The sequence below is a fragment of the Oryctolagus cuniculus genome, chromosome 18 (assembly GCF_051225735.1).
Source record: "Oryctolagus cuniculus isolate XC-2025 breed Fujian yellow rabbit chromosome 18, ASM5122573v1, whole genome shotgun sequence".
In the NCBI taxonomy this organism is placed as follows: domain Eukaryota; kingdom Metazoa; phylum Chordata; class Mammalia; order Lagomorpha; family Leporidae; genus Oryctolagus; species Oryctolagus cuniculus.
In genome coordinates, this window is record NC_142884.1 from 59,963,130 (window position 1) to 59,989,112 (window position 25,983).

The 25,983-nt window shown below is 59.5% G+C and overlaps 2 protein-coding genes and 1 long non-coding RNA gene across 3 annotated transcripts; 1 reads left to right on the top strand and 2 right to left on the bottom strand.

Moving 5' to 3' along the window:
• Positions 1-1,398: 1,398 nt before the first annotated feature.
• On the bottom strand, positions 1,399-10,157 carry LOC138842976 (cocaine esterase-like). Its single transcript, XM_051846915.3, has 12 exons — positions 10,015-10,157; positions 7,240-7,444; positions 6,233-6,371; positions 5,474-5,607; positions 5,134-5,392; positions 4,623-4,721; positions 4,227-4,367; positions 4,027-4,107; positions 3,661-3,805; positions 3,103-3,240; positions 2,552-2,624; positions 1,399-2,158 (listed from the first exon to the last, which is right to left on the bottom strand). Exons 1-12 carry the CDS (start codon positions 10,088-10,090, stop codon positions 1,972-1,974), a joined length of 1,677 nt encoding a protein of 558 aa, XP_051702875.2. The 5' UTR covers positions 10,091-10,157; the 3' UTR covers positions 1,399-1,971.
• A 101-nt stretch (positions 10,158-10,258) lies between these two features.
• Positions 10,259-15,254, top strand: LOC149120976 (uncharacterized). Its single transcript, XR_016225279.1, has 3 exons — positions 10,259-10,584; positions 11,109-11,236; positions 15,119-15,254. It is a non-coding gene; the product is annotated as an uncharacterized LOC149120976 (long non-coding RNA).
• Positions 12,123-25,760, bottom strand: LOC138843192 (cocaine esterase-like). Its single transcript, XM_089320210.1, is given in 10 exon segments — positions 12,123-13,701; positions 13,928-14,000; positions 14,421-14,558; positions 15,142-15,286; positions 23,269-23,322; positions 23,447-23,611; positions 23,868-23,966; positions 24,378-24,636; positions 24,718-24,851; positions 25,627-25,760. Coding segments are annotated over 10 exon segments (1,371 nt in total). The 5' UTR covers positions 25,744-25,760; the 3' UTR covers positions 12,123-13,514.
• Between the last annotated feature and the right edge of the window lie 223 nt (positions 25,761-25,983).

Consider the following 25,983-nt stretch of genomic DNA (forward strand, 5'->3'; position numbering starts at 1 on the left):
CCTCAGGACCGGATGGGTTACCTGACCTGATAACATGAGGCAACAAAACCTTCACAGACAAAACCTTCACAGATGCCATAAGGGAAGCCCCTCTGCTCTGCACGCCAGCAAATCTGCAGAGGACTCTTCCACGAGGACTCCCCACCTGTGTCCTGCAGGAGCAGGGGAGGTGGGTACACAGGCTCCCTTAGAAACCTAGGGAGTCCACTGGCCGGCACTACAGCTCACTTGGCTAATCCTCTGTCTGAGGCGCCGGCACATGGGGTTCTAGTTCCGGTTGGGGCGCCGGATTCTGTCCCGGTTGCCCCTCTTCCAGTCTAGCTCTCTGCTGTGGCCCGGAAGTGCAGTGGAGGATGGCCCTGCCTTGGCCCTGCACCCCATGGGAGACTAGGAGAAGCATCTGGCTCCTGGCTTTGGATCGGCACAGCCCTCCAGCCGTAGCGGCCATTTGGGGGGGTGAACCAATGGAAGCAAGACCTATTTCTCTCTCTCTCTCTCTCTCTCTCTCGCGCGCTCACCATCTAACTCTGTCAAAAAAAAAAAAAAAAAAAGTAGGAGTCCAAACAGACTGTGCTCACCCTCTGCCTCCCTGCTGAGCCCCGCCTGGCCTGCCCAGGTGTATTCTCTCCACTCATCCCTGTCACCTCGCTCTCCCCTGGGCCCAGTGACTGGCACTCTCTCTGTCCCTTCAATCCTGACAGATGCCCTGTCCCCAAGAAAGCCTTTGCTCTCTGTCTCATGCTGAATTCTTCCTTGTGTGAAGACGAGAAGGCCATGGCTTCCACGGCCTTGCCTCCGGTGACATACCGGTTTCTCATCTCCATTGGCACAAAAACCTTGAATAAAATGTAAGACCCTTCGGCCCAGAAAGCTCCCCAGTCTGGGGACCCAGCAGGGTACGTGTGGTCCTGTGACAGCAGGGGGGGGTGGTGCCGGGAGTCAGCCTGAGTGTAGGAAACATCAGGCTCCTGCAGGAAGGAGGAACAGCCTGGGCACGGGAGCCCCCAGGGGAAGTGGACCCTGGCTCATGAAGGCTGACTTTGTGCTCCCTGAGAACTGGCCTTGACCTCTGCTCAGCCCAGGGCTCTTCAGCCACTATGGCCAGGGCTAGCCCAGGGCAAAGTCCAGAGGGAGAAACATTATCTGTGTACCGTACATGGGTGGCTGGGCACAAACACTCTGGATCAGGACTGGAGCGGCTTGGACCTGAATTGTCCTCATATGAGATGCCAGCTACATGGGTAGAGGCTTAACCCCTGTGAAAGCAACAGCCCTATACTCCAGGTTACTGCACTAATGATTCATGGTATCCCAGCTGTGCAGGTAACCAGGTGTCTCTTGAGAGCTGAGGGTCTTAGAAAACGTGGCAGGTTCACTCAGGTGAATGCGACTCAGCCGTGAAAGGACTGGAACCCTTTATTTGTGCTGCATGGATGGGATTGAAGGCGCCACGCATGGCAGCCTGCAGGGACGATGCCACGGTGACTCCTGGTGTCTGGGTCTTCTGTGGCCTCTAAGAGATGTGAGATCACAGGCATGCTGGGAGGAGGAGGAGGGGGAGGGCTTAAGGCACCCAGGGGTGGGCAACAATGCCCAACGCAGTTCCCTCTGCATGGGGAGGGCCTGGGGGTGGGAGGAGAGGAGAGGGAGGGTGGGCAGAAGGTGGAGGGGGCAAGAAGTAGGAGGGGCCCAGGGCCCAGTGGGTGTTGAGCAAGCTGGGCTGGCACTGGTGTTGCCCAACACAGCTGCATGGAGGTGTACTGAGTGAGTCTTCAATGAGGGGCCCCAGGGAGGGTTGGCAATGAACATCAAGACATGCGTTCTTCACAATGGTCTGCTGAGTGGATGGACGCCAGGAGGACTGAGTGGCCACGTTAGAGTGCCTAATGCATGGCTGCTCTGGGGATGTGTGTGAGTGCATCGGGGCCCCACCTGCACTGGAGCCCCTGTCCCCCACCCCCACACAGGCAGCTACAGCTCCGTGTGCTTCTGCTCAGCGCCCCTTAGCTCCTGGACCCTCTGGGGCAGGGTGTGGGTCCAGAACTGGAGCCTGCAGGCCTTCAGGGCCTGGCCCACTGCAGGCTGCAGGTTCAGCTGCAGGTATCGCTCGTCCTGGTCAAACACGGGCCAGTGCGCCAGGCCCTCGCCGTTGGGGTTCCTGCAGACAAGACATCATTAAGGGGGGACCATGGTTACTCTGAGCCCTGCCCAGCCCAGCCCTGAGCACCTATCTGGAGTCCAGCCAGCCCACCTTGCAGGCAGGAGGGGTGAGGAATGGGTTTCCAGAAGCAGCAGCAGTACGACCTACCCTGGTGTCAGCCCCACGTGGGGACCCAGCATCCTGACCTGGCCTGTCCCTCCCCGACAGGGAGACTCTGGGCAGAGCAGCTCATGGCCACCCCAGGTCACTGGGAGATGGGAAGAGTGTGCCTGGTCCCAAGGCCCCTGTGAGTGCCAGTGGGTCCTGCAGCTGTTGAGGGCGCTGTCATATGACTTAGAAGGGAGGACAGAGGGTCCCAGGTCCCTGGGGATTGGGGGGGGGTCGTCTCACCCATTGCGAGCAAAGTTGGCCCAGTACTTCATCACCCTCCTGCTCAGCAGCTCCTCCTCCTCAGTGAGGGGCACTGCAGAGGGGAGGGGCAGGGTCAGCTCGGCCACCCCCGTCCTGCTGCCCATCATGCACCACGCTCCCAGCCCAGGTGGAGCTGACCCTCGGCTACTCGCCAACCTCTATGTCTTTCCCTCACCAGTGGGACCTGCTGTGTCACGCTCCACGTCCCCAGTCAGCCCCTAAGTCATTCACACTGGCTTCTCCCTTGCCTGCATTGCTTCTTCCCTCTGACCCTGGGACATTTGTAAGGAAACAGACCTGACTTTGAACCCATGTGCAATCAGATGAACACTCATCTCTTTGAGGGCAGAGGAGGGAGCTAGGCTACACCATGGGGCTCTCAGACCCAAACCTGGCTCTGCCCTCTGAGCTGTAAGACTTTGGACCCTGGATCCCAAGTGAGGCTCTTCCTTTTATCCCAATGGTGGGTGCAGAGCCCCTCAGAGAGAGCCTGGACCTCATCCCCAACCTGACGAAGGAGGAGGATTCACCTTTGCTGCCAAAGCGAAACGATCTGAAGACAAAGACAACCTCATCGCCGTGGTCGGCCCTCACGTGGGGCGGCCTGAGGTCCTTTGTGAAGCTGGGTCGATGCTGGAACTCGTAGAAGTAGACAGGGGCCTGGGAACCTGGGGATGGACAGGGAGATGGGTGGCCCCTTCCCGGTGTTCTCCTACAATGCCCATGGGGATGACACATAATTGCTGCACTAGGCTGGGTCCTGGGCAGTTGGGGAGAGGTAGCAGGGGGAACAGGCACATTTGGCAAGCCCTGGCGTAGATGCTGGCCTTGGGCGTCATGCTTTTGAAGTGTGGGTCAGTAAGTGAAGCTCACTCAGCCCTGTCTGCTCCTCTGTACCAGAGTGGAGATGTCGGTCTCTTGAACAAGCCATGGGGGTTTACTGAGAGCAGGGACACCAAGTCCCCGGCACCCTGGGCCCCACGTAAGACAAGGATCAGGACCTGGACAGGACAGGCGTCACCCTCAGGAAAGGACCCAGCTCTGAGCTGCCCCCTAGCGAGTGAGGCCTCATTCCCAGATGAACTCACGCTGGAAATGTGCTACTCGGAGTGCAGGCATCACGAACATGGCATCTGCCATCATCTCCTGGAACTGGGCCATGAGGGTCTTGGGGTCCTCATTGCTCCCCATGTACTCGTCCATCAACAGGTCCCCCAAAGCAGGAGGCAGCATCTGGCCCAGGGGAAGGGGAAGGAGTGAGGGGAGCAGCTCCTGGGAGGGAGGCAGCAGGCTCAGGCTGGGGGATGGAGGTCCTGTATAGTCAGAAACTGGGGGAAGAACCAGGCTCTGGGAGACCCCTCCCCAAACACACAGCTGAGCCTTGGTTCCCAGAGTCCCTGTGTGGGCAGGTGTCTGGGATGTGCTCTGTTGGGGCTGTAGCCTGGGAGCCTCACCAGCTGTTTTGTTGCTTGATGCATAATCTCCCGCATCGCCTCTCTGTCTTTCTCCTTTAGAGGGTCAGTGGCGAACAGGAGCTGAGTGGAGAGGGGAGAGTCACAAGTGTGTGTGGGGTGCTGGGTTGGAGCACTGAAGCCCAGAGGACTGCTCACCACATAGTCTGTGCAGGCACTCAGGAACTAGGGCTGGGGCTCACCTTGGGGAGGACCCAGCCATACTCATCGTTGTTGACGCCAATGATGCTGGGGACGGGTTGAAAGTCAGCTGAGGCCAGCAGCTCCTCGGGGTGTCTGGGCAGGAAGACTCCGTCCACCACCCCTGCGATGACCTTGAAGGCCTGTGGGTCACACGGGGGAGGGAGGAAGCAGTGTCCCAGGTGCTCTCTAAAGCCCTCTGCGTTCTCCATCCCCGATTGGCTCAGCCCAGCGTGTTCACCCTCACCCCCTAGGGGCCCCAGCCTGGCATCCAGGACTGGGTACCTGTTCCATCCAGGGCTGGGATGTCAGGAGGCATGGATGGGAAGAAGCTGTCCCAGGGACTATGAGGTGCACACAAGCCCATCACCCCCTCACCCACGTGTATGGAGCCCGACCTTGTTGATGGCCAGCATCTCCTCTTCACTCTTGGCCCTCAAGCAGCGCACCAGGGTCTCAGAGTCCACCTGGCCACAGCCAGACAGGTTGGCCACCACCTGTAACGGGACCACACAGGGGCTGGAACAGCCATGCTGGAGTCGTGGGGGTTTTCCAAGGCCCCACTGGAGGCAGCTGCACCCCAGATCACACAGGGTGTGGTGTGTGCACGGCTGCAGTGGAAGCTGATTGTTGCTCCTTCCCCATGACTTGGCACCGCCCAGCCGCAGTGGGCAGCACCTGCTGAGCTCGTTGCCGAAAACCTGGGGCTCAGGGCAGGCAGCTGGTGGAGCTGAGAACCACCTCCGCCTCTGCTGGGACACAGGTGTGTGGCTTCTAACCCTAGAGCCTCTCAGTAATGCAGTGGTAGGCAGCAGGGCCTGAGAACCCGATGGTCCTCCCTCCTTGTGCCCCTTGATCAGAGATGAAGTATAGGCAGGAGCAGCAGGCCTGGGCAGTGAGGACACTCACTGTGGAGACCACCTCAGACGAGCTGGTGATGAGGGTGGGCAGCAGGGCCACCCCACTCTCCATGATGGCTCCGTGGAAGAGACCTTGGGACATGGGTGACAGCACATGGGAGGACACACTTGTGCCACCCGCAGACACGCCGAAAATGGTGACCCGGCCAGGGTTGCCTCCAAAGTGGGCGATATTCTGCTGGACCCAGCGCAGTGCAGCCACTTGGTCCAGGTAGCCCCAGTTTCCAGTGGCGTACTGGTCTCCAGTGCTGAGAAGGGGCAGGGACAGGGATCACTGCGCTGTCCTAGTGCCACTCATCCTGCAGTGCCCACCCCAGCCCCGGTCTCACCTGAAGAAGCCCAGGACTCCCAGGCGGTACTGAATATTGACCACCACCACGTCCTCAAATGCCGCCAGGGCAGAACCGTCATACATGGAAGCCATGCCCATGGTCAGCCCACCACCGTGGATCCACACCATCACCTGCGGAAAGTCAAGGGCTTAACTCATGGCTTCCTCTGCTTAAAGCCTGCTCATCCCCCACCTGGTCTAACCAGTACCTGGGGTCTGTGCAGAGCCAAGCATAACTCTGACCAGAGTGCAGGATCTGGGCCATGAACCAGGGACCCAGGTATAATCAGGAAGGCCAGGCCTCCCATCCTGAGTCTAACTGCATGTTCAAAGCCTGGTCTATCAATTTCTGAGCCCCAGTGAGGAGGACAAATAATGGCTATCTCTCTCATCCATCCACACGGATGCTCATCCTAGTGCCTTCCCTTCTTCAGGCCCCCACACCATCCGTGGCTGGGAGCTGTGGTGACCTCTGAGGGTAGCCAGGGGTCACTGAGTGTGCCTCCTGGGCATGAGGGTGCTGAGGTGTTCCGGGTCCATTCAAGACCATCAGTCTGACCTCTGACATCTCAGCCCCTGGGATCCCATGCCAAAGGCTCAGCTGCCCACCGTGGGGGAGCAGCACTTCCTGGCTCCGGTAGTGAGAGGCTTCTGGACAGGGTGTGCTCACAGGAGGGCCCGTGCTCAGCTTCTCCTTCCTCATCTTCTAGCAGAAGGCAATGCCCTCCCACCCCGGCCCACCCTGACCCACACTCACAGGCAGGTCAGAGCCCTCACGGGCATGTGCAGGCGAGTAGATGTTGAGGTACAGGCAGTCCTCGGACATGGGGATGGATGGTGCGGTGATGTTTAGCTGCAGAACACCTTGACTCATAATAGCAAAGTTCTGCAGACACCTGGAGCCACCCAAGGCAGCCATTAGTCTAGAGCCTGGGTCTAGTGTGCCCGACCCTCCCGGGCCTCCTCCTACAGCCCTGCTCACTCATGGGTCTCCCTAGACACTTCCCATCAGGATCCAGGTCCTAGAATCTGGGTGAGCTGGGATGGTCCAACATCAGGGAACCTCAGGTGTCTGAGAGTCTGGGGACCACTCTTGACTGACAGGGGACTCTGTGGGAAGTCGTGACTGCAGGAGGGACACTCAGTGCTGCATGCCCAGACCCAGCCACGCCGGAGCGGGCCAGCCTCCCGCACACGAGCCTGGATGGACGGATGGCGTTTCCCCAGGAAGGGCAGTGGACGACCCTCACCTTCACTCTAGACTCAGGAACCTCCCCCTTCCCACAGTCTCCAGTCCCAAGGGCATACACGGGTCCCTGGCCAATGTCCTTGTCCTGTCGTTGGCTCAGTGACCATGACGACCCCCTCTGGTGCCCATCTCAGGGAGCTGCAGAATCTGCTGATGGAGTCAGGGCCTCCTACAAGCATGTGGAGTGAGGTGAACCTCACGCAGACACAGCGCCCCCTGCAGACAGAGAGCCTGTGGCCTCTCCTGGACACGGGGAGAGCGTCTCTGCTTTTCTCTCTGTACCTGGATTTAATGTGCTCTGAGTGCCACGTTCTGGCCCCAAAGCATTTCATGGTCACTGAATCCAGAATCCTAAGCAGACTCACTGAATAACGCACGAGGGAGCCATCACACACAGGGAAAGCTGGTCATGGGAGCTCTGTCCCAGGACAGCTGGGCCTGGCCTAGAACTCAGAGGATCTTTCCCCTGACCTCCCCCCAGGGCCGGAGCTTTCATGTGCCCTGGGAGCGCTTACATGGCTGGGTGGGAGGTCCCGTCCCTCACTCCACTCCAAGCTTCAGCAGGTTCAGGAGGTGCAAAGCGCAGCGGCCCCACAGGTGGCTTGGCAAAGGGAATTCCCAGGAAGGTGTGGACGCCCGCATCGGTGCCTCCCACATGGACCAGGCTCCCGCGCACCTGCCCCGTGTGCGTGTTCCGGATGGGGCTGGCAGAGTCCTGGCCTGTGGGCAGAGAGGTACAGCAGGTGGGGGCTCCCCATGAGCTGCCCTCCCACACTGCTGCTGTGGCCTCTCCTTGGCATCAGCACCTCAGCCTTGCCAAGGCCTCGGACCTACAAACACTGACCTGACCAACGTCCTGCATGAGAAACTCTCCCCCATCTCCCAGCCAGCAGTGCTGTCCCTGCCCAGCCCAGGACATCCCACAGCTCCCGAGGCTCCTGGGACCTAGCACCCTCCCTGAGCACTAGGAGTCAGCGCAGGTGACAGCCCTGGGGGCGAGGAGAGCGTCCTTTCTGCTGACTGCCCTCGGTCACAGGAGGTAGAGCTGTGAGCACCAGACTGACCAGGCTCCCCTGCTAGGAGGCTCATGCTCCAGGTGTCAAGAAGGGAAGAAAGGAAGCGTCCTCTAGGGGGCGGTGTAGTGGCGCTCGGGTGCACCCACAGCCTGCATGGCCAGCATCCCCTACACAGTTCCATCCTGGCTGCTTCACCCCGGATCCAGCTCCCTGATGCAGGTTCACTGCTGTTCTCATGCTGTCCCTCAAGGATCTGTGTTGTGCCACGAATCAGATATGAAAAGGTCGAGATATTCTACGGTGAGGACTCAGCACCACATGCTTGTCTTGCCAAAACAAGAAAAAACAGCAGCGGAACCCTAACAGCTGAACCCAACGGAGCCTCTAGGCTACAATTCCTGTTTACACAGGGTGAGGGGACAGAGGAACAGCCAGAAGGCACCACAGGGACGGTCCTCCCCCTCCAGAGAGAGCCAGGGGTAAACCGGTTTCTCAACACAGGAATCAGGAGGAAGAGCACAGCGAGGCAGAGGGGGAGCTGAAGCGTGAGGGAGACTCAGCAACACAGGGCAACCGCACAGGGGTGCAGAGCGCGGGCGCGGGGGTGGGGAGGGGGCTCTGCACATTGCCGGGGGAGGGAAACGGGACACCTGCTCTGGGAACCCGACGGGCAGTCCTGCAACACTTAACCTGGAGCTCCACCGCCCTGCAGGTCCCACCCTCGGTAGAAGCCCAAGGGAAGTGCCAACTGTTGGGCAGACACTTGGAGCAGCAGTAGCAAGGCCGCTGGATGCTCCCCTCCTAACACAGCGGGCGTCTGAGGGAGACCGTGGAGGGGAGATCTCTTTCTCACTCTGTCTCTCCCTCTTTCCCTGTCTCTGCCTTCAAACCAGCAGAAATCAATCATCCCCAGCCCATGGAAGCTGACTCCTCCTCGGGAGGAACCTCCCATGTCACGGTAGGCGATGCCCGGCCACAAGGGTGCTCTGGGCCCCTGGGTCAGGGAGAGGAGAGCCTGGCCCCGGAGCGGTGAGTAAACAGCGCCTCTGTCCTGAGCTGGTCCTGACCTTGTCCTTGTCGTTCGCCCCAACCATGGAGGACAGCGCTGCCTGCAGCAGCAGTTCCAGCTGTGAGGCTGACAGTGAGCTGAGCTCAGCAGAGTCCACGGAGGACAGGGGTGGCTTCCGTGCAGACGCTGCCGTGGTTCCTGCCCCGGACACGCACCGCGACTCCCAGGGACCTTGGGGAACAACTGCTCCCTCTCTGAGTGGGGACCCAGCCCCAGATATTACTTTATTATGAACCACAGTGATGTGGGGGAGACGATCTGCCTGGAAGGTCCTGGTCGCCGGGAGAGTCTGTGCATTGCAGGGCAGGCGGGGAGCCCGTGGGTGAGCATGGAGGAGGAGGAGTGGGGCCTGTGCTGGGGATTAGATAGGGAGAGGGTGGGGTTAGAGACCTGGCTTTTCACGGTATTTATTCTCTTTAAAGAGCTGTTTTTAGGAAAGATCTAGTTAGAGAGAGAGAGAGCGCGCGCAAGCGAGCAAGGGAGGTCATCTGCTGGTTCAGTTTCCAAAAGGCACCACCCAGGCCCCAGCCAGGAGCCTTGAACTTCAGCAGGGTGTCCCACATGGGAGCATCAGGGGCCTGGGACAGAGCCATTTTCCACTGCTTTCCCAGGCACATTACAGGCAGCTGCACTGGGAGACCAGCAGGCAGAGCTGGAGCCAGTGTTCCTAGGGGCCGCCAGTGCACAGTGCTGACTTGCTCTGCAATGCCAGCTCCAGTCTTGGGCCTTTGGAATGAGGAGATAAAGGCTCCATGACACACCCAGGAGTGGTGCCCTCTTGGCCTGAGCTCCCAGAATGCCAGGCACGGAGGTGTGGTCACCTTTGCCCTGGAATCCAGCCCAGGAGGACCCCTGCCAGGTGCACAGAGTCAGAGGAGACCCTGGCAGACACACAGCCCAGGGCAGGTTCATCACTGTCCTGGGGAGGGCACAGTCACCACAGCCTCAAGCAAGGGAGGAAATGGGCCCCATTTCCTACGCCCCTTCCTGTCCCGGCTGCCGACCCGACCAGCGCTGCTCAGAGCCTTCGTGCTGGGCTCATTCCTCCGTGCCTGGAGCCTCAGGAGACCATGGTGGGCGCCCAGGTCCCCCACTGTCCCCTCACCTGCTCCAACCTCCCAGGCGCTGCCCTCCTGTGGCCTCAGGCTCTAACTGCAGGATTGGGCAGATCAGACCTTGGTCCCTGTTGCCCCGGGAATCCTCACCCTGACCAGAGTCCAGGAGCAGCAGGAGACCGCAGACAATGGCGCCGAGCCGAGCTCCCCTTCGGTGCAGCCCCATGCTCCAAGGAGGCCGGGTGCACACCTCTGTGTCCCGCAGGCTGCACCCAGTGCTCCAGGCTGGGATCAAGGCCTCGCCCCTGGCCTGGGCAGGAAGCAGGCGGGGCACACCGCGGGGGCGGGGCTTGAGCGCCTCTGGTGGGAGTGGACTGAGAGAAGAGAGGTCAGTAGGGATACAAGCATGGCTGCGTACCCTCTCACCGGGCTCCTCGGGGGTCCAGGCCCCTCGCCTTAATCCTGGAGTCACCAACTTCACTGGCCTTGCCGTCTTAGTCCAGGATAGTGTAGTCATACAGTTTGCAGGACACCAGGGGGACTTCTAAGGGAATAAACCATTAAAAAAGGGATTTATTTATTTTTTATTTATCTGAAAGGCAGAGTTAAAGAGTCAAGAGAGACACAGAGAGAGATCTTCCATCTACAGGGTCAGTCTCAAACGTCCAGGGCTGGGTCAGCCCAACGCCAGGAGCCAGCAGCTTCTTCTGGGTCTCCCAGGTGAGTGCAGGGGCCCAAGCACGTGGGCCTTCTGCTGCTTTCCTAGGGGCATTAGCAGGAAGCTGATCAGAAGTGAAGCCGCAGGGGCTCGGCTCTGTGCCTACATGGGATGAAGGCACTGCAGATGGTGGCTTACTGCTCTGTGCCACAGCCCCTGCCCCAGGGGTCACCTGAGTCAAGGCTGGCAGGTGTCACTGTCCCGGATCCTGGAAGCTCCTCCTTGGTTTCCAGGCTGGGTGCCCACTGGGTCCAGGCCCCTCCTCCATCCTTTCCCGACTCTGCCCATCCCCTCCCTGCTCACTCAGGGTCCAGGTTTTGAGAGGCAGTGACCATGGCACTAACTAAGGGCTGAACCCAATGTGTGCTGTGTCCCCAGCTTCTTCTGAGACACAGTTCTGTCCTCTCCTTGACAGTGAAAACCTGCTGGTCCTGATACCTGGCAACCAGGCAGGAAGAACAACGGGAATTCAGGAGCTGGAACTTTTGCCAGCCCTGCATTGTAACTTTATCCCTCTGCTTGTCAGTCTTTTACACCACTTTCCCAGGATTCACCTGTGTCTCAGCTGGGATCAGGAAGGAGAAGCCATGATGGAAACATGGAAGTGAAATTCTGGATGGAGGGGCCATAACCATCCCTTCAGTATTCCCACAGGTGAGATCCCACCCCACTGGGTTATGCATTTAGGGCACCGCCCCCTGGGATGAGAAAGGGGAGGGCCCTCTCTGCCCCTGGCTGTGCTTGGGAATCCTCCTTGGGCTGCCTCTTCCTCTCTTCCTCCTGGCAACCCTGGCCCATTCCTGCTGAGGGTCTCTCCGTGTGTGTGTGTGGCGGCCCTCAGTAGGCGTGCAGGTGTGGTCACGCTCTCTCTCCTTGCAATCAAAGCTGCTTTTGTGCACTGCCTGTGGCTGCTGCTGCTGTGAATCCTCATCTCCATGGGGACAAGAACCTTGAGTAAAATGTAAGACCCAGGGCCCACACCTTCCCCACCGGGCACCCAGCAGGGTACGTGTGGTCCTGTGACAGCAGTGGGGGGTCCGGGAGTCAGCCTGAGTGTAGGAAACATCAGGCTCCCTGCAGGAAGGAGGAGCAGCCTGGGCACGGGAGCCCCCAGGGGAAGTGGACCCTGGCTCATGAAGGCTGACTTTGTGCTCCCTGAGAACTGGCCTTGACCTCTGCTCAGCCCAGGGCTCTCTCAGCCACTATGGCCAGGGCTAGCCCAGGCCATGTCCAGAGGGAGAAACATTATCTGTGTACCCCACATGGGTGGCAGGGACCCAAGCACTTGGGCCCTCCTGTGCTGCTTTCCCAGGTGCCTTAGCAGAGATCTGGATCAGGAGTGGAGCAGCTGGGACCTGAACTGTCCTCATATGAGATGCCAGCGAGATGGGTAGAGGCTTAACCCCCTATGCAAAGCAACAGCCCTATACTCCCAGGTTTTCTGCATTAATAATTCATGGTATCCCAGCTGTGGAGGCAAGCAGGTGTCTCTTGAGAGCTGAGGGTCTAAGAAAACACTCAGATGAATGCGACTCAGCCGTGAAAGGACTGGAACTCTTTATTTGTGCTGCATGGATGAGATTGAGGGCGTCATTCATGGCAGCCTGCAGGGGTGAAGCCACAGTGACTCCTGGAGTCCAGGTCCTCTGTGGCCTCTAAGAGATGTGAGATCACAGGGCATGCTGGGAGGAGGAGGAGGGGTCTTAAGGCACCAGAGGTGGCAACAATCCCCAACCAGCTACCTCCACATGGGGAGGGCCTGGGGCTGGCTGAGAAGAGAGGGAGGGTGGGAGAAGGTGGAGGAGGCAAGAAGCAGGAGGGGCCCAGGGCCCAGTGGGTGTTGAGGAAGCAGGGCTGGCACTGGTGTTGCCCCACACAGCTCCATGGAGGTGTACTGGGTGCGTCTCTCACGAGGGGCCCCAGGGCAGGCTTGGCAATGAACCTCAAGGCGTGGGTTCTCTACAATGGACTGCTGAGTGGACGGAGGCCAGGAGGAGTGAGTGGCCGCATGAGACTACTGAATAAATCTCTCCTCTGTCGGTGTATATGAGCGCATCGGAGCCCCCACCACCACACTGGCAGTTACAGCTCTGTGTGCTTCTGCTCAGTGGCCCTTAGCTCCTGGACCCTCTGGGGCAGGGTGTGGGATCAGGAGTGGAGCAGCTGGGACCTGAACTTCACTCATATGAGATGCCAGCGACATGGGTGGAGGCTTAACCCCCTGTTCAAAACTACAGCCCTATACTCCAGGTTTACTTAATCAATGATTCATGGTATCCCAGCTGTGCAGGTAAATAGGTGTCTCTTGAGAGCTGAGGGTCTAAGAAAACGTGGCAGGTTCACTCAGGTGAATGCGACTCAGCCGTGAAAGCACTGGAACCCTTTATTTGTGGTGCATGGATGGGATTGAGGGCACCACTCATGGCAGCCTGCAGGGACGAAGCCGTGGTGACTCCTGGAGTCCTGGTCCTCTGTGGCCTCTAAGAGATGTGAGATCACAGGCATGCTGGGAGGAGGACGATTGGTTAAGGCACCCAGGGGTGGGCAACAATGCCCAACGCATCTCCTTCCACGTGGGGAGGGCCTGTGGCTGGAAGGAAAGGAGAGGGAGGGTGGGGAGAAGGTGGAGGGGCAAGAAGCAGGAGGGGCCCAGGGCCCAGTGGGTGTTGAGGAAGCTGGGCGGGGACTGGTGCTGCCCAACACAGGGCCATGGAGTGTATACTGGGTGTGTCTCACACGAGGGGCTCCATGGTAGGCTTGGCAATGAACCTCAAGACTTGGGTTCTCCACAGCGGTCTGCTGAGTGGATGGAGGCCAGCAGGACTGAGTGGTCACATGAGAGTGCCTAATGCATGGCTGCTCTGGGGATGTGTGTGAGTGCATCGGGCCCCACCTGCACTGGAGCCCCTGTCCCCCACCCCCACACAGGCAGCTACAGCTCCGTGTGCTTCTGCTCAGCGCCCCTTAGCTCCTGGACCCTCTGGGGCAGGGTGTGGGTCCAGAACTGGAGCCTGCAGGCCTTCAGGGCCTGGCCCACTGCAGGCTGCAGGTTCAGCTGCAGGTATCGCTCGTCCTGGTCAAACACGGGCCAGTGCGCCAGGCCCTCGCCGTTGGGGTTCCTGCAGACAAGACATCAGGAAGCAGACGTGAGCAGCTCGTGGCCCACCCCAGGTCACTGGGAGATGGGAGAGTGTGCCTCATCCAGGCCCCTGTGAGTGCCAGTGGGTCCTGCAGCTCGGGAGGGCACTGTCACGTGACTTAGGTCTCTGGATGCTGGTGAGGTCCCCCCAGAGGAGTGAGGACAGAAGGTCCCAGGTCCCTGGGGATTTGGGGGGGTCGTCTCACCCGCTGCGAGCAAAGTTGGCCCAGTACTTCATCACCCTCCTGCTCAGCAGCTCCTCCTCCTCAGTGAGGGGCACTGCATGGGGGAGGGGCAGGGTCAGCTCGGCCACCCCAGTCCTGCTGCCCATCATGCACCTCACTCCCAGCCCAGGTGGAGCTGACCCTCAGCTGTCCTACACTGGTTCTCTGCCCCTCCCTTCATTCCCAGGAGCTGGACCCTCCCCTGGCCAAGCTCCCTTTTCTCTGTGCAGCCTCCTGCTCCGTGGACCCGGGCTCATTTCTGGCTCGGCCAGGGAAGTCCTTTAAGAAACAAATACACCTTTGAGACTCCTGCCTCTGCTCCCCGCAGGACCCCCATGACCAGGTGGGCAGAGCAGGAGGGGCACAGGCTGCTGACTGAGGCTCTGCGATTCTAACCCAGCTCAGCCCTTGGAACCCTGAGACCCTGCACACCTGACTCCCAGCTTCAGGCTCCCAGGGAGGGAGGGACACTCACCTTGGCGGTTTACAAAGAAGATCCCAAAGACAAAGGCCAGCTCATCCCCGTGGTCAGCCTTCACGTGGGGCGGCTTCTTGTCCTTTAGGAAGTGGGGCCGGTGCTGGAACTCATAGAAGTAGGTGGGCGCGTGGGGGCCTGGAGGGAGAGATGCGGGGGCTCCACTTTCTAGTGCACACCTGGCTGGATCGGGCCCAGGGCGCGGTAGTGGCTGGGATGGGATCATGGCCTCGGGGCTTCCCAGCTGGGTAGCTCTGGGAAAGTCACCCAAGCTCACTCACCTCCCTGTCCTCTGCACGATGGGGGAGGCGCCTTGGGATTTACCGAGATGGGGACATCACGGGCCTGGCTCTCAGGGGCCGCAGGAAGAGCGGGAGGGGAAGGGCATCTGGGGCGGTGGCTACGCAGTCACTCGGGACAGCTGCTTCCTACTAATGTGCAGGAGGAGGCAGCAGGAGTTGGCCCTGCCACTCACGGCCTGAGACCTGGGTTGAGCTCTGGGCTCCCGGCTTTGGGCTGGGCCGGCACTGGCTGTTTCAGGCATTTAGGGGAATGAACCAGCAGCTGGAAGAGCGCTGTCTGTTTTTCTGTGTGCTTCTTTGCCTTCCAAATAAATTCTAAGAAAGTTTAAAAAGATGTGGGTAGGACCTGGGCAGGACAGACCTCTCATAGCTCTGAGCTATGCCCTTGACGGTCAGGCCTGGGCCACAGACGAACTCACGCTGAAGATGGGCCACTTGGAGCGCAGGCATCACGAAGAGGCCGTCTGCCATCATCTCCTGGAACTGGGCCTTGAGGGTCTGGGGGTCCTCGCTGCTCCCCATGTACTCCTCCATCAACACGTCCCCAGACTCAGGCGGCAGCATCTGGCCCGGGCGGTGGGGAACAGGCAGTTGAGGCAGACTCCAGGGCAGGGAGGTGGCGGCCTCAGGGGTGGGGAAATGGGTCCTGGAGTGGGACAGGGAATGGGGGAGGGCCCGGCTCTGGGATGCCTCCCTGCCCTGCCCAGGCCTAGAAAGGTGCATTTGCCACAGCTTTTGCATGAGCAGGATTCCCCTGCCCAGGGATGGGGTGGGTCCGGAGCCTCACCAACTGTGCTAAAGACGTCCTCAGAGCATGCTCTATACAAGAGATGGCATTCGTGCCATGAATGCAGGAGGGAGGTGACTGTGCCCAGGACGGGACAAGCACAGCCTGACCTGGGGACCAGCGAGGGAGGAGGTGACGAAGTCACCTAATGGGGAAGCCCAGGGATTACTAAAGAGTTTCTACAAACGAATCAGAACATTTTAGCCACACATCAGAAAATAGGTGTAGGGACCAGAACTGTGGCATAGCAGGTAAAGCCACCATCTGCAGTGCCAACATCCCATATGTGCCAGTTTGAGTCCTGGCTATTCTACTATCCATCCAGCTCTCTGCTCTGGCCTGGGAAAGCAGAAGACGGTCAACTCCTTGGGCCCTGCACCCACGTGGGAGACCTGGAAGAAGAGCCTGGCTTTGGATTGGCTCAGTGCCAGCAATGGCAGTCAACTGGGGAGTGAACCAGAGAATGGAAGACCTCTCTCTCTCTCTCTCTCTCTCTCTCTCTCTACCTTCCTCTCCCTCTCCCTCTCTCACTCACTCTCTCTCTCTCTCTTTCTCTCTACACAATTGCCTCTCTGTAAATCTGCCTCTCAAATAAAATAAATCTCTCTAAAAAAATAATGTGTAAAATATGCACATAAACCTGAGGATCTCACACAAATGAAGAGAAAAGCACGTGGTTCTAGACTACCTCAGTGCTCTTGTTTGTAATTTGTATTCATTTATTTGAAAGAGAAACAGAGACAAACACAGAGAGACAGAGATGTCCTGTGTGCTGGTTCCCTCTGCAAATGCCCACCACTCCTGGCCCTGATAGCCAGGAGCCCTGACCACAATCCGGGTCTCCCAGTGGGAAGCAGGGATCAGTACCGGAGCCGCCCTGCTGCCTCTCAGCCTGCAGGTCAGCAGGAAGCTGGAGTCAGGAGGTGCCGAGGCGGGACCCGGGCACAGGTCTCAGGGCTGGGGCGTGCCCAGTGTTGGCTCCATGGCTGTTCCCAATGCGTCCCCTCATGACCTATGTTGTGCCACGAATCAGAAATGAAAAGGTTGAGATGTTCTATGGTGAGGACTCAGCACCACATGCTGGTCTTGCAAAAAAAACCAAGAAACTGAAGCAGAACCCTAACAGCTGAACCTGACGGAGCCTCTAGGTACAATTCCTGTGTACACAGGGTGAGGGGACAGAGGAACCGCCAGAAGAGAGCCAGGGGTACACCGGTTTCTCAACACAGGAATCAGGAGGAAGAGCACAGCGAGGCAGAGGGGGAGCTGAAGCGTGAGGGAGACTCAGCAACACAGGGCAACCGCACAGGGGTGCAGAGCGCGGGCGCGGGGGTGGGGAGGGGGCCTCTGCGCATCGCTGGGGTAGGGAAACGGGACACCTGCTCTGGGAACCCGACGGGCAGTCCTGCAACACTTAACCTGGAGCTCCACCCGCCCTGCAGGTCCCACCCTCGGTAGAAGCCCAAGGGAAGTGCCAACTGTTGGGCCGTCACTTGGAGCAGCAGTAGCAAGGCCGCTGGGATGCTCCCCTCCTAACACAGCGGGCGTCTGAGGGAGAGCGTGGAGGGGAGAGCTCTTTCTCACTCTGTCTCTCCCTCTCCCTGTGTCTCTGCCTTCAAACCAGCAGAAATCAATCATCCCCAGCCCATGGATGCTGACTCCTCCTTGGGAGGAACCTCCCATGTCACAGTAGGCGATGCCGGGCCACAAGGGTGCTCTGGGCCCCTGGGTCAGGGAGAGGAGAGCCTGGCCCCAGAGCGGGTGAGTAAACAGCGCCTCTGTCCTGAGCTGGTCCCGACCTTGTCCTTGTCGTTCGCCCCAACCATGGAGGACAGCGCTGCCTGCAGCAGCAGTTCCGGCTGTGAGGCTGACAGTGAGCTGAGCTCAGCAGAGTCCACGGAGGACAGGGGCGGCTTCCGTGCAGACGCTGCCGTGTTTCCTGCCCGGACACGCACAGCGACTCCCAGGGACCTTGGGGAACAACTGCTCCCTCTCTGAGTGGGGACCCAGCCCCAGATATTACTTTATTAGGAACCACAGTGATGTGGGGAGATGATCTGCCTGGAAGGTCCTGGTCGCCGGGAGTGTCTGTGCATTGCAGGGCAGGCGGGGAGCCCGTGGGTGAGCATGGAGGAGGAGGAGTGGGGACTGTGCTGGGGATTAGATAGGGAGAGGGTGGGGTTACAGACCTGGCTTTTCACGGTTGTTTATTCTCTTTAAAGAGCTAGTTTTTGGAAAGGTCAAGTTAGAGAGAGAGAGAGAGAGAGAGAGAGAGAGAGCGAGCAAGGGAGGTCATCTGCTGGTTCAGTTTCCAAAAGGCCCCACCAAGGCCTCAGCCAGGAGCCTTGAACTCCAGCAGGGTCTCCCACGTGGGAGCATCAGGGGCCTGGGACAGAGCCATCTTCCACTGCTTTCCCAGGCACATTACAGGCAGCTGCACTGGGAGAGGAGCAGGCAGAGCTGGAGCCAGTGTTCCTAGGGGCCGCCAGTGCACAGTGCTGACTTGCTCTGCAATGCCAGCTCCAGTCTTGGGCCTTTGGAATGAGGGGATAAAGGCTCCACCACACACCCAGGAGTGGTGCCCTCTTGGCCTGAGCTCCCAGAATGCCAGGCACGGAGGTGTGGTCACCTTTGCCCTGGATCCAGCCCAGGAGGACCCCTGCCAGGTGCACAGGGTCAGAGGAGACCCTGGCAGACACACAGCCCAGGGCAGGTTCATCAGTGTCCTGGGGAGGGCACAGTCACCACAGCCTCAAGCAAGGGAGGGAAAGGGCCCCATTTCCTACGCCCCTTCCTGTCCCGGCTGCCAACCCGACCAGCGCTGCTCAGAGCCTTCGTGCTGGGCTCATTCCTCCGTGCCTGGAGCCTCAGGAGATCATGGTGGGCGCCCAGGTCCCCCACTGTCACCTCACCTGCTCCAACCTCCCAGGCGCTGCCCTCCTGTGAGCTAAGGCACTTACTGTGGGATTGGGCAGATCTGACCTTGGTGCCTGTTGTCACCCTTGAAGCCTCATGGTGACCTGGGTCGAGGAGCAGCAGGAGTCCACAGACCAGGATGCCGAGCTGAGCTCCCCTTCAGTGCAGCCCCATGCTCCACGGCATGCAGGCTTGTGAGCTTCTCTGTCCCGAGACTGTGCCCAGTGCTCCAGGCTGGGATCAGGGCCTTGCCCCTGGCCTGGGCAGGAAACAGGCAGGGTGCTCCGCGGGGGCGGGGCGCACCGCGGGGGCGGGTCCTGCATGCCTGGGGTGAGAGAGAGAGGTCAGGTGGGGACCCCAGCATGGCTGCCTCCAGTTTGTCCTGGCTCCTCTGGGGGTCCAGGCCCCTCGCATCAATCCTGGAGTCACCAACTTCACTGTCCTGGCACTTGGTCCAGGAGAGTGTGGGGTGGACGGAAAGCAGCACTGGGCAGTAATTGGACAGCTAGGAGGTCTTTTCAGAGAATAAAACATTAAAAAAAGAGACTTATTTCTTTTTATTTATTTGAAAGGCAGAGTTAAAGAGTCAAGAGAGACAAAGAGAGAAATCTTCCATCTACAGGGTCAGTCTCAAACGTCCAGGGCTGGGTCAGCCCAACGCCAGGAGCCAGCAGCTTCTTCTGGGTCTCCCAGGTGAGTGCAGGGGCCCAAGCACGTGGGCCTTCTGCTGCTTTCCTAGGCACATTAGCTGGAAGCTGGATCGGAAGTGAAGCCCCGGGGCTCGGCTCTGTGCCTACATGGGATGAAGGCACTGCAGATGGTGGCTCACTGCTCTGTGCCACAGCCCCTGCCCCAGGGGTCACCTGAGTCAAGGCTGGCAGGTGTCACTCTTCCTCAATTCTGGAAGCTCCTCCTTGGTTTCCAGGCTGGGTGCCCACTGGGTCCGGGCCCCTCCTCCATCCTTTCCCGACTCTGCCCTTCCCCTCCCTGCTCACTCAGGGTCCAGGTTTTGAGAGGCAGTGACCATGGCACTAACTAAGGGCTGAACCCAATGTGTGCTGTGTCCCCAGCTTCTTCTGAGACACAGTTCTGTCTCAACTACTTGACAGTGAAAACCTGCTGGTCCTGATACCTGGCAACGAGGCAGGAAGAACCACGGGATTTCGGGAGCTGGAACTTTGCCAGCCCTGCATTGTAACTTTATCCCTTTGCTTGTCAGTCTTTTACACCAATTTCCCAGGATGCACCTGTGTCTCAGCTGGGACCAGGAAGGAGAAGCCATGATGGAAACATGGAAGTGAAATTCTGGATGGAGGGGCCATAACAATCCCTTCAGTATTCCCACAGGTGAGATCCCACCCCACTGGGTTATGCATTTAGGGCACGGCCCCCTGGGATGTGATGGGAGGGGGGGCCCTCTCTGCCCCTGGCTGTGCTTGGGAATCCTCCTTGGGCTGCCTCTTCCTCTCTTCCTCCTGGCAACCCTGGCCCATTCCTGCTGAGTGTCTCTCCGTGTGTGGCGGCCCTCAGTAGGCGTGCAGGTGTGGTCACGCTCTCTCTCCTTGAAATCAAAGCTGCTTTTGTGCACTGCCTGTGGCTGCTGCTGCTGTGAATCCTCAAATCCAGGGGGACAAGAACCTTGAGTAAAATGTAAGACCCAGGGCCCACACCTTCCCCACCGGGCACCCAGCAGGGTACTTGTGGTCCTGTGACAGCAGTGGGGGGGCCGGGAGTCAGCCTGAGTGTAGGAAACATCAGGCTCCCTGCAGGAAGGAGGAGCAGCCTGGGCACGGGAGCCCCCAGGGGAAGTGGACCCTGGCTCATGAAGGCTGACTTTGTGGCTCCTGAGAACTGGCCTTGACCTCTGCTCAGCCCAGGGCTCTCTCAGCCACCATGGCCAGGCTAGCCCAGGCCATGTCCAGAGGGAAAATCATTATCTGTGTACACTGCATGGGTGGCAGGGGTCCAAGCTCTTGGGCCCTCCTCTGCTGCTTTCCCAGGTGCCTTAGCAGAGATCTGGATCAGGAGTGGAGCGGCTGGAACCTGAACTGTCTTCTACATAGGTAGAGTATTAACCCCCTGTGAAAGCAACAGCCCTATACTCCAGGTTACTGCATTAATGATTCATGGTATCCCAGCTGTGCAGGTAACCAGGTGTCTTAGAGAGCTGAGGGTCTAAGAAAACGTGGCAGGTTCACTCAGGTGAATGTGACTCAGCCGTGAAAGGACTGGAACCCTTTATTTGTGCTGCATGGATGGGATTGAGGGCGCCACTCATGGCAGCCTGCAGGGATGAAGCCACGGTGACTCTTGGTGTCTGGGTCCTCTGTGGCTACTAAGAGATGTGAGATCACAGGCATGCGGGGAGGAGGAAGGCAGGGTAGGGCTTAAGGCACCCAGGGGTGGGCGACAATCCCCAACCAGCTCCCTCCACGTGGGGAGGGCCTGGGCCTGGGAGGATAGAGAGGGAGGGTGAGGAGAAGGTGGAGGAGGCAAGAAGCAGTAGGGGCCCAGGGCTCAGTGGGTGTTCAGGAAGCAGGGCTGGCACTGGTGTTGCCCCATACAGCTCCATGGAGCGTGTACTGGGTGCATCTCACACCAGGGGACCCAGGGCAGGCTTGGCAATGAATCTCAAGCCCTGGTTCTTCACAACGGTCTGCTGAGTGGACGGAGGCCAGGAGAAGTGAGTGGCCGTATGAGAGTGCTGAATGCATGGCTCCTCCGGGGATGTGTGTGAGTGCATCGGGGCCCCACCTGCACTGGAGCCCCTGTCCTCCACCCCTACACAGGAAGCTACAGCTCTTTGTGCTTCTGCTCAGCTCCTCTTAGCTCCTGGACCCTCTGGGGCAGGGTGTGGGTCCAGAACTGGAGCCTGTGGGCCTTCAGGGCCTGGCCCACTGCAGGCTGCACGTTCAGCTGCAGGTATCGCTCGTCCTGGTCAAACACGGGCCAGTGCGCCAGGCCCTCGCCGTTGGGGTTCCTGCAGACAAGACGTCAGGGAGGGGGCACCGCGGTCACTCTGAGCCCTGCCCAGCCCAGCCCCGAGCACCTATCTGGGGTCTAGCCAGGCCACCTTGCAGGCAGGAGGGGGTGAGGAATGGGTTTCCAGAAGCAGCAACAGAATGACCTCCCCCTGGTGTCAGCCCCACATGGGGACCTGGCCTGTCCTTCCCCTACAGGGAGACTCTGGGCAGAGCAGCTCATGGCTCACCCCAGGTCATTGGGAGATGGGAAGAGTGTGCCTGGTCCCCAGGGCCCCTGTGAGTGCCAGTGGGTTCTGCAGCTGTTGAGGGCACTGTCATGTGACTTAGAAGGGAGGGCAGAGGGTCCCAGGTCCCTGGGGATTGGCGGGGGGGATCGTCTCACCCGTTGCGAGCAAAGTTGGCCCAGTACTTCATCACCCTCCTGCTCAGCAGCTCCTCCTCCTCAGTGAGGGGCACTGCAGAGGGGAGGGGCAGGGTCAGCTCGGCCACCCCAGTCCTGCTGCCCCATCATGCACCATGCTCGCAGCCCAGGTGAAGGTGACCCTTGGCTACTCGCCAACCTCTATGTCTTTCCCTCACCAGTGGAAGCTGCCTTGTCACGCTCCACGTCCCCAGTCAGCCCCTAAGTCATTCACACTGGCTTCTCCCTTGCCTGCATTGCTTCTTCCCTCTGACCCTGGGACATTTGTAAGGAAACAGACCTGACTTTGAAGCCAAGTGCACCCAGGCTGGACACTCATCCCTGGGAGGGCAGAAGAGGAGGGAGCAGAGGCTGCACCCTCAGGGCTCTCAGACCCAAACCTGGCTCTGCCCTCTGAGCTGTAAGACTTTGGACCCTAGATCCCATCTGAGCCTCCTGCTTTCATCCCAATGGGGGGTGCAGAGCCCCTCAGAGAGAGCCTGGACCTCATCCCATCCTGGTAATGGAGGAAGATTCACCTTTGTTGCCAAAGAAATGTGATCTAAAGACAAAGAGCAGCTCATCGCCGTGGTCAGCCCTCACGTGGGGCGGCCTGAGGTCCTTTGTGAAGCTGGGTCGATGCTGGAACTCGTAGAAGTAGACAGGGGCCTGGGAACCTGGGGATGGACAGGGAGATGGGTGGCCCCTTCCCGGTGTTCTCCTACAATGCCCATGGGGATGACACATAATTGCTGCACTAGGCTGGGTCCTGGGATGTTGGGGAGAGGTAGCAGGGGGAACAGGCACATTGGGCAAGCCCTGGCGTAGATCCTGGCCTTGGGCGTCATGCTTTTGAAGTGTGGGTCAGTAAGTGAAGCTCACTCAGCCCAGTCTGCTCCTCTGTACCAGAGTGGAGATGTCGGTATCTGGAACAAGCCATGGGGGTTTACTGAGAGCAGGGACACCAAGTCCCCTGCACCCTGGGCCCCATTGAAGATACGGATTGGGACCAGGACAGGACAGGCGTCACCCTCAGGAAAGGACCCAGCTCTGAGCTGCCCCTAGCGAGTGAGGCCTCAGTCCCAGATGAACTCACGCTGGAAATGTGCTACTCGGAGTGCAGGCATCACGAACATGGCGTCTGACATCATCTCCTGGAGCTGGGCCATGAGGGTCTTGGGGTCCTCATTGCTCCCCATGTACTCGTCCATCAACAGGTCCCCCAAAGCGGGAGGCAGCATCTGGCCCAGGAGAAGAGGGAGGAGTGAGGGGAGCAGCTCCTGGGAGGGAGGCAGCAGGCTCAGGCTGGGGGACGGAGGTTCTGCATAGTCAGAAACTGGGGGAAGAACCAGGCTCCGGGAGACCCCACCCAAACATGACAGAGCCTTGGTTCCGGGAGTCCCTGTGTGGGCAGGTGTCTGGGATGCGCTCTGTTGTGGCAGGAGCCTGGGGGCCTCACCAGCTGTTCTGCTGTTTGATGTGTAATCTCCCGCATCGCCTCTCTGTCTTTCTCCTTTTGAGGGTCTGTGGCGAACATGAGCTGAGTGGAGAGGGGAGAGTCACAAGTGTGTGTGTGGGGGGCTGGGTTGGAGCATTGAAGCCCAGAGGACTGCTCACCACATAGTCTGTGCAGGCACTCAGGAACTAGGGCTGGGGCTCACCTGGGGGAGCATCCAGCCATACTCATCGTTGTTGACACCAATGATGCTAGGGACGGGTTGAAAGTCAGCCGAGGCCAGCAGCTCCTCGGGGTGTCTGGGCAGGAAGACTCCATCCACCACCCCTGGGATGAGCATGAAGGCCTGTGGGTCACACGGGGGAGGGAGGAAGCAGTGTCCCAGGTGCTCTCTAAAGCCCTCTGCGTTCTCCATCCCCGATTGGCTCAGCCTAGCGTGTTCACCCTCACCCCCTAGGGGCCCCAGCCTGGCATCCAGGACTGGGTACCTGTTCCATCCAGGGCTGGGATGTCAGGAGGGCATGCCTGGGAGGTAGCAGCCCCAGGGACTATGAGGTGCACACAAGCCCATCACCCCCTCACCCACGTGCACAGGGCCCAACCTTGTTGATGGCCAGCATCTCCTCTTCACTCTTGGCCCTCAAGCAGCGCACCAGGGTCTCAGAGTCCACCTGGCCACAGCCAGACAGGTTGGCCACCACCTGTAAAGGAACCACACAGGGGCTGGCACAGCCATGCTGGAGACTGGGGGTTTTCCAAGGCCCCATTGAAGGCAGCTGCATCCCAAATCACACAGGGTGTGGTGTGTGCACGGCTGCAGTGGAAGCTGATTGTTGCTCCTTCCCCATGACTTGGCACCGCCCAGCCGCAGTGGGCAGCACCTGCTGAGCTGGTTGCCGAAAACCTGGGGCTCAGGGCAGGCAGCTGGTGGAGCCGAGAACCACCTCCGCCTCTGCTGGGACACAGGTGTGTGGCTTCTAACCCTAGAGCCTCTCAGTAATGCAGTGGTAGGCAGCAGGGCCTGAGAACCCGATGGTCCTCCCTCCTTGTGCCCCTTGATCAGAGATGAAGTATAGGCAGGAGCAGCAGGCCTGGGCAGTGAGGACACTCACAGTGGAGACCACCTCAGATGACCTGGGGATGAGGGTGGGCAGCAGGGCCACCCCACTCTCCATGATGGCTCCGTGGAAGAGACCTTGGGACATGGGCGACACCACATGGGATGACACACTTGTGCCACCCGCAGACACGCCGAAAATGGTGACCCGGCCAGGGTTGCCTCCAAAGTGGGCGATATTCTGCTGGACCCAGCGCAGCGCGGCCACTTGGTCCAGGTAGCCCCAGTTACCGGCGGCGTGCTGGTCTCCAGTGCTGAGAAGGGGCAGGGACAGGGATCACAGGGCTGTCCTGGTGCCACTCTCCCCGCAGTGCCCACCCCAGCCCCGGTCTCACCTGAAGAAGCCCAGGACTCCCAGGCGGTACTGAATATTGACCACCACCACGTCCTCAAATGCTGCCAGTGCACTACTGTCGCACATGGAAGCCATGCCCATGGTCAGCCCACCACCGTGGATCCACACCATCACCTGCGGAAAGTCAAGGGCTTAACTCGTGGCTTCCTCCACCTAAGAATGCTCATCCTCCACCTGGTGTAACCAGTACCTGGGGTCTGTGTAGAGCCAAGCACAACTCTGTTCAGAGTGCAGGATCTGGGCCATGAACCAGGGACCCAGGTATAATCAGGAAGGCCAGGCCAACCATCCTGAGTCTAACTGCATGTTCAAAGCCTGGTCCGTCAATTTCTGAGCCCCCTTGAGGTGGACAAATAACGGCTGTCTCTCTCATCCATCCACACGGATGCTCATCCTAGTGCCTTCCCTTCTTCAGGCCCCCACACCATCCGTGGCAAGAGATGCGGTGACCTCTGAGGGTAGCCAGGGGTCACTGAGTGTGCCTCCTGGGCATGAGGGTGCTGAGGTGTCCCGGGTCCATTCAAGACCATCGGTCTGACCTTTGACATCTCAGTCCCTGGGATCCCATGCCAGGGGCTCAGCTGCCCACCGTGGGGGAGCAGCAGTTCTCGGCTCTGATAGTGAGAGGCTTCTGGACAGCCTTCCTCCCCCCCTCCCCCTCTCCCCTCTCCTCCTCCCTCCTCCTCCTCCCTCTCCTTCTCCCCCTCCCCCTCTTCCACTCTCCTCACCCTCCTCCTCTCCTCCTCCTCCCCATCACAGTCTCCTCCACCTCCCCGTCTCCCCCAATCCCCCTTCTCTTCTCCCTCTCCCCCTCCCCAGCTCCCTCTCCCTCTCCCCCTCCCCCTCTCCCAATCTCCTCCCCCTCCCCCTCCCCCTGCCCCAGACTCACAGGCAGGTCAGAGCCCTCATGGGCATGTGCAGGCGAGTAGATGCTGAGGTACAGGCAGTCCTCGGACATGGGGATGGAAGGTGGGGTGAGGTTCAGCTGCAGAACACTTTGACTCATAATAGCAAAGTTCTGAAGACACCTGGAGCCACCCAAGGCAGCCATTAGTCTAGAGCCTGCGTCTAGTGTGCCCTACCCTCCCGGGCCTCCTCCTACAGCCCTGCTTACTCATGGGCCTCCCTAAGACACTTCCCACCAGGATCCAGGTCCTGGATTCTGGGTGAGCTGGGATGGTCCAACATCAGGGAACCTCAGGTGTCTGAGAGTCTGGGGACCACTCTTGACTGACAGGGGACTCTG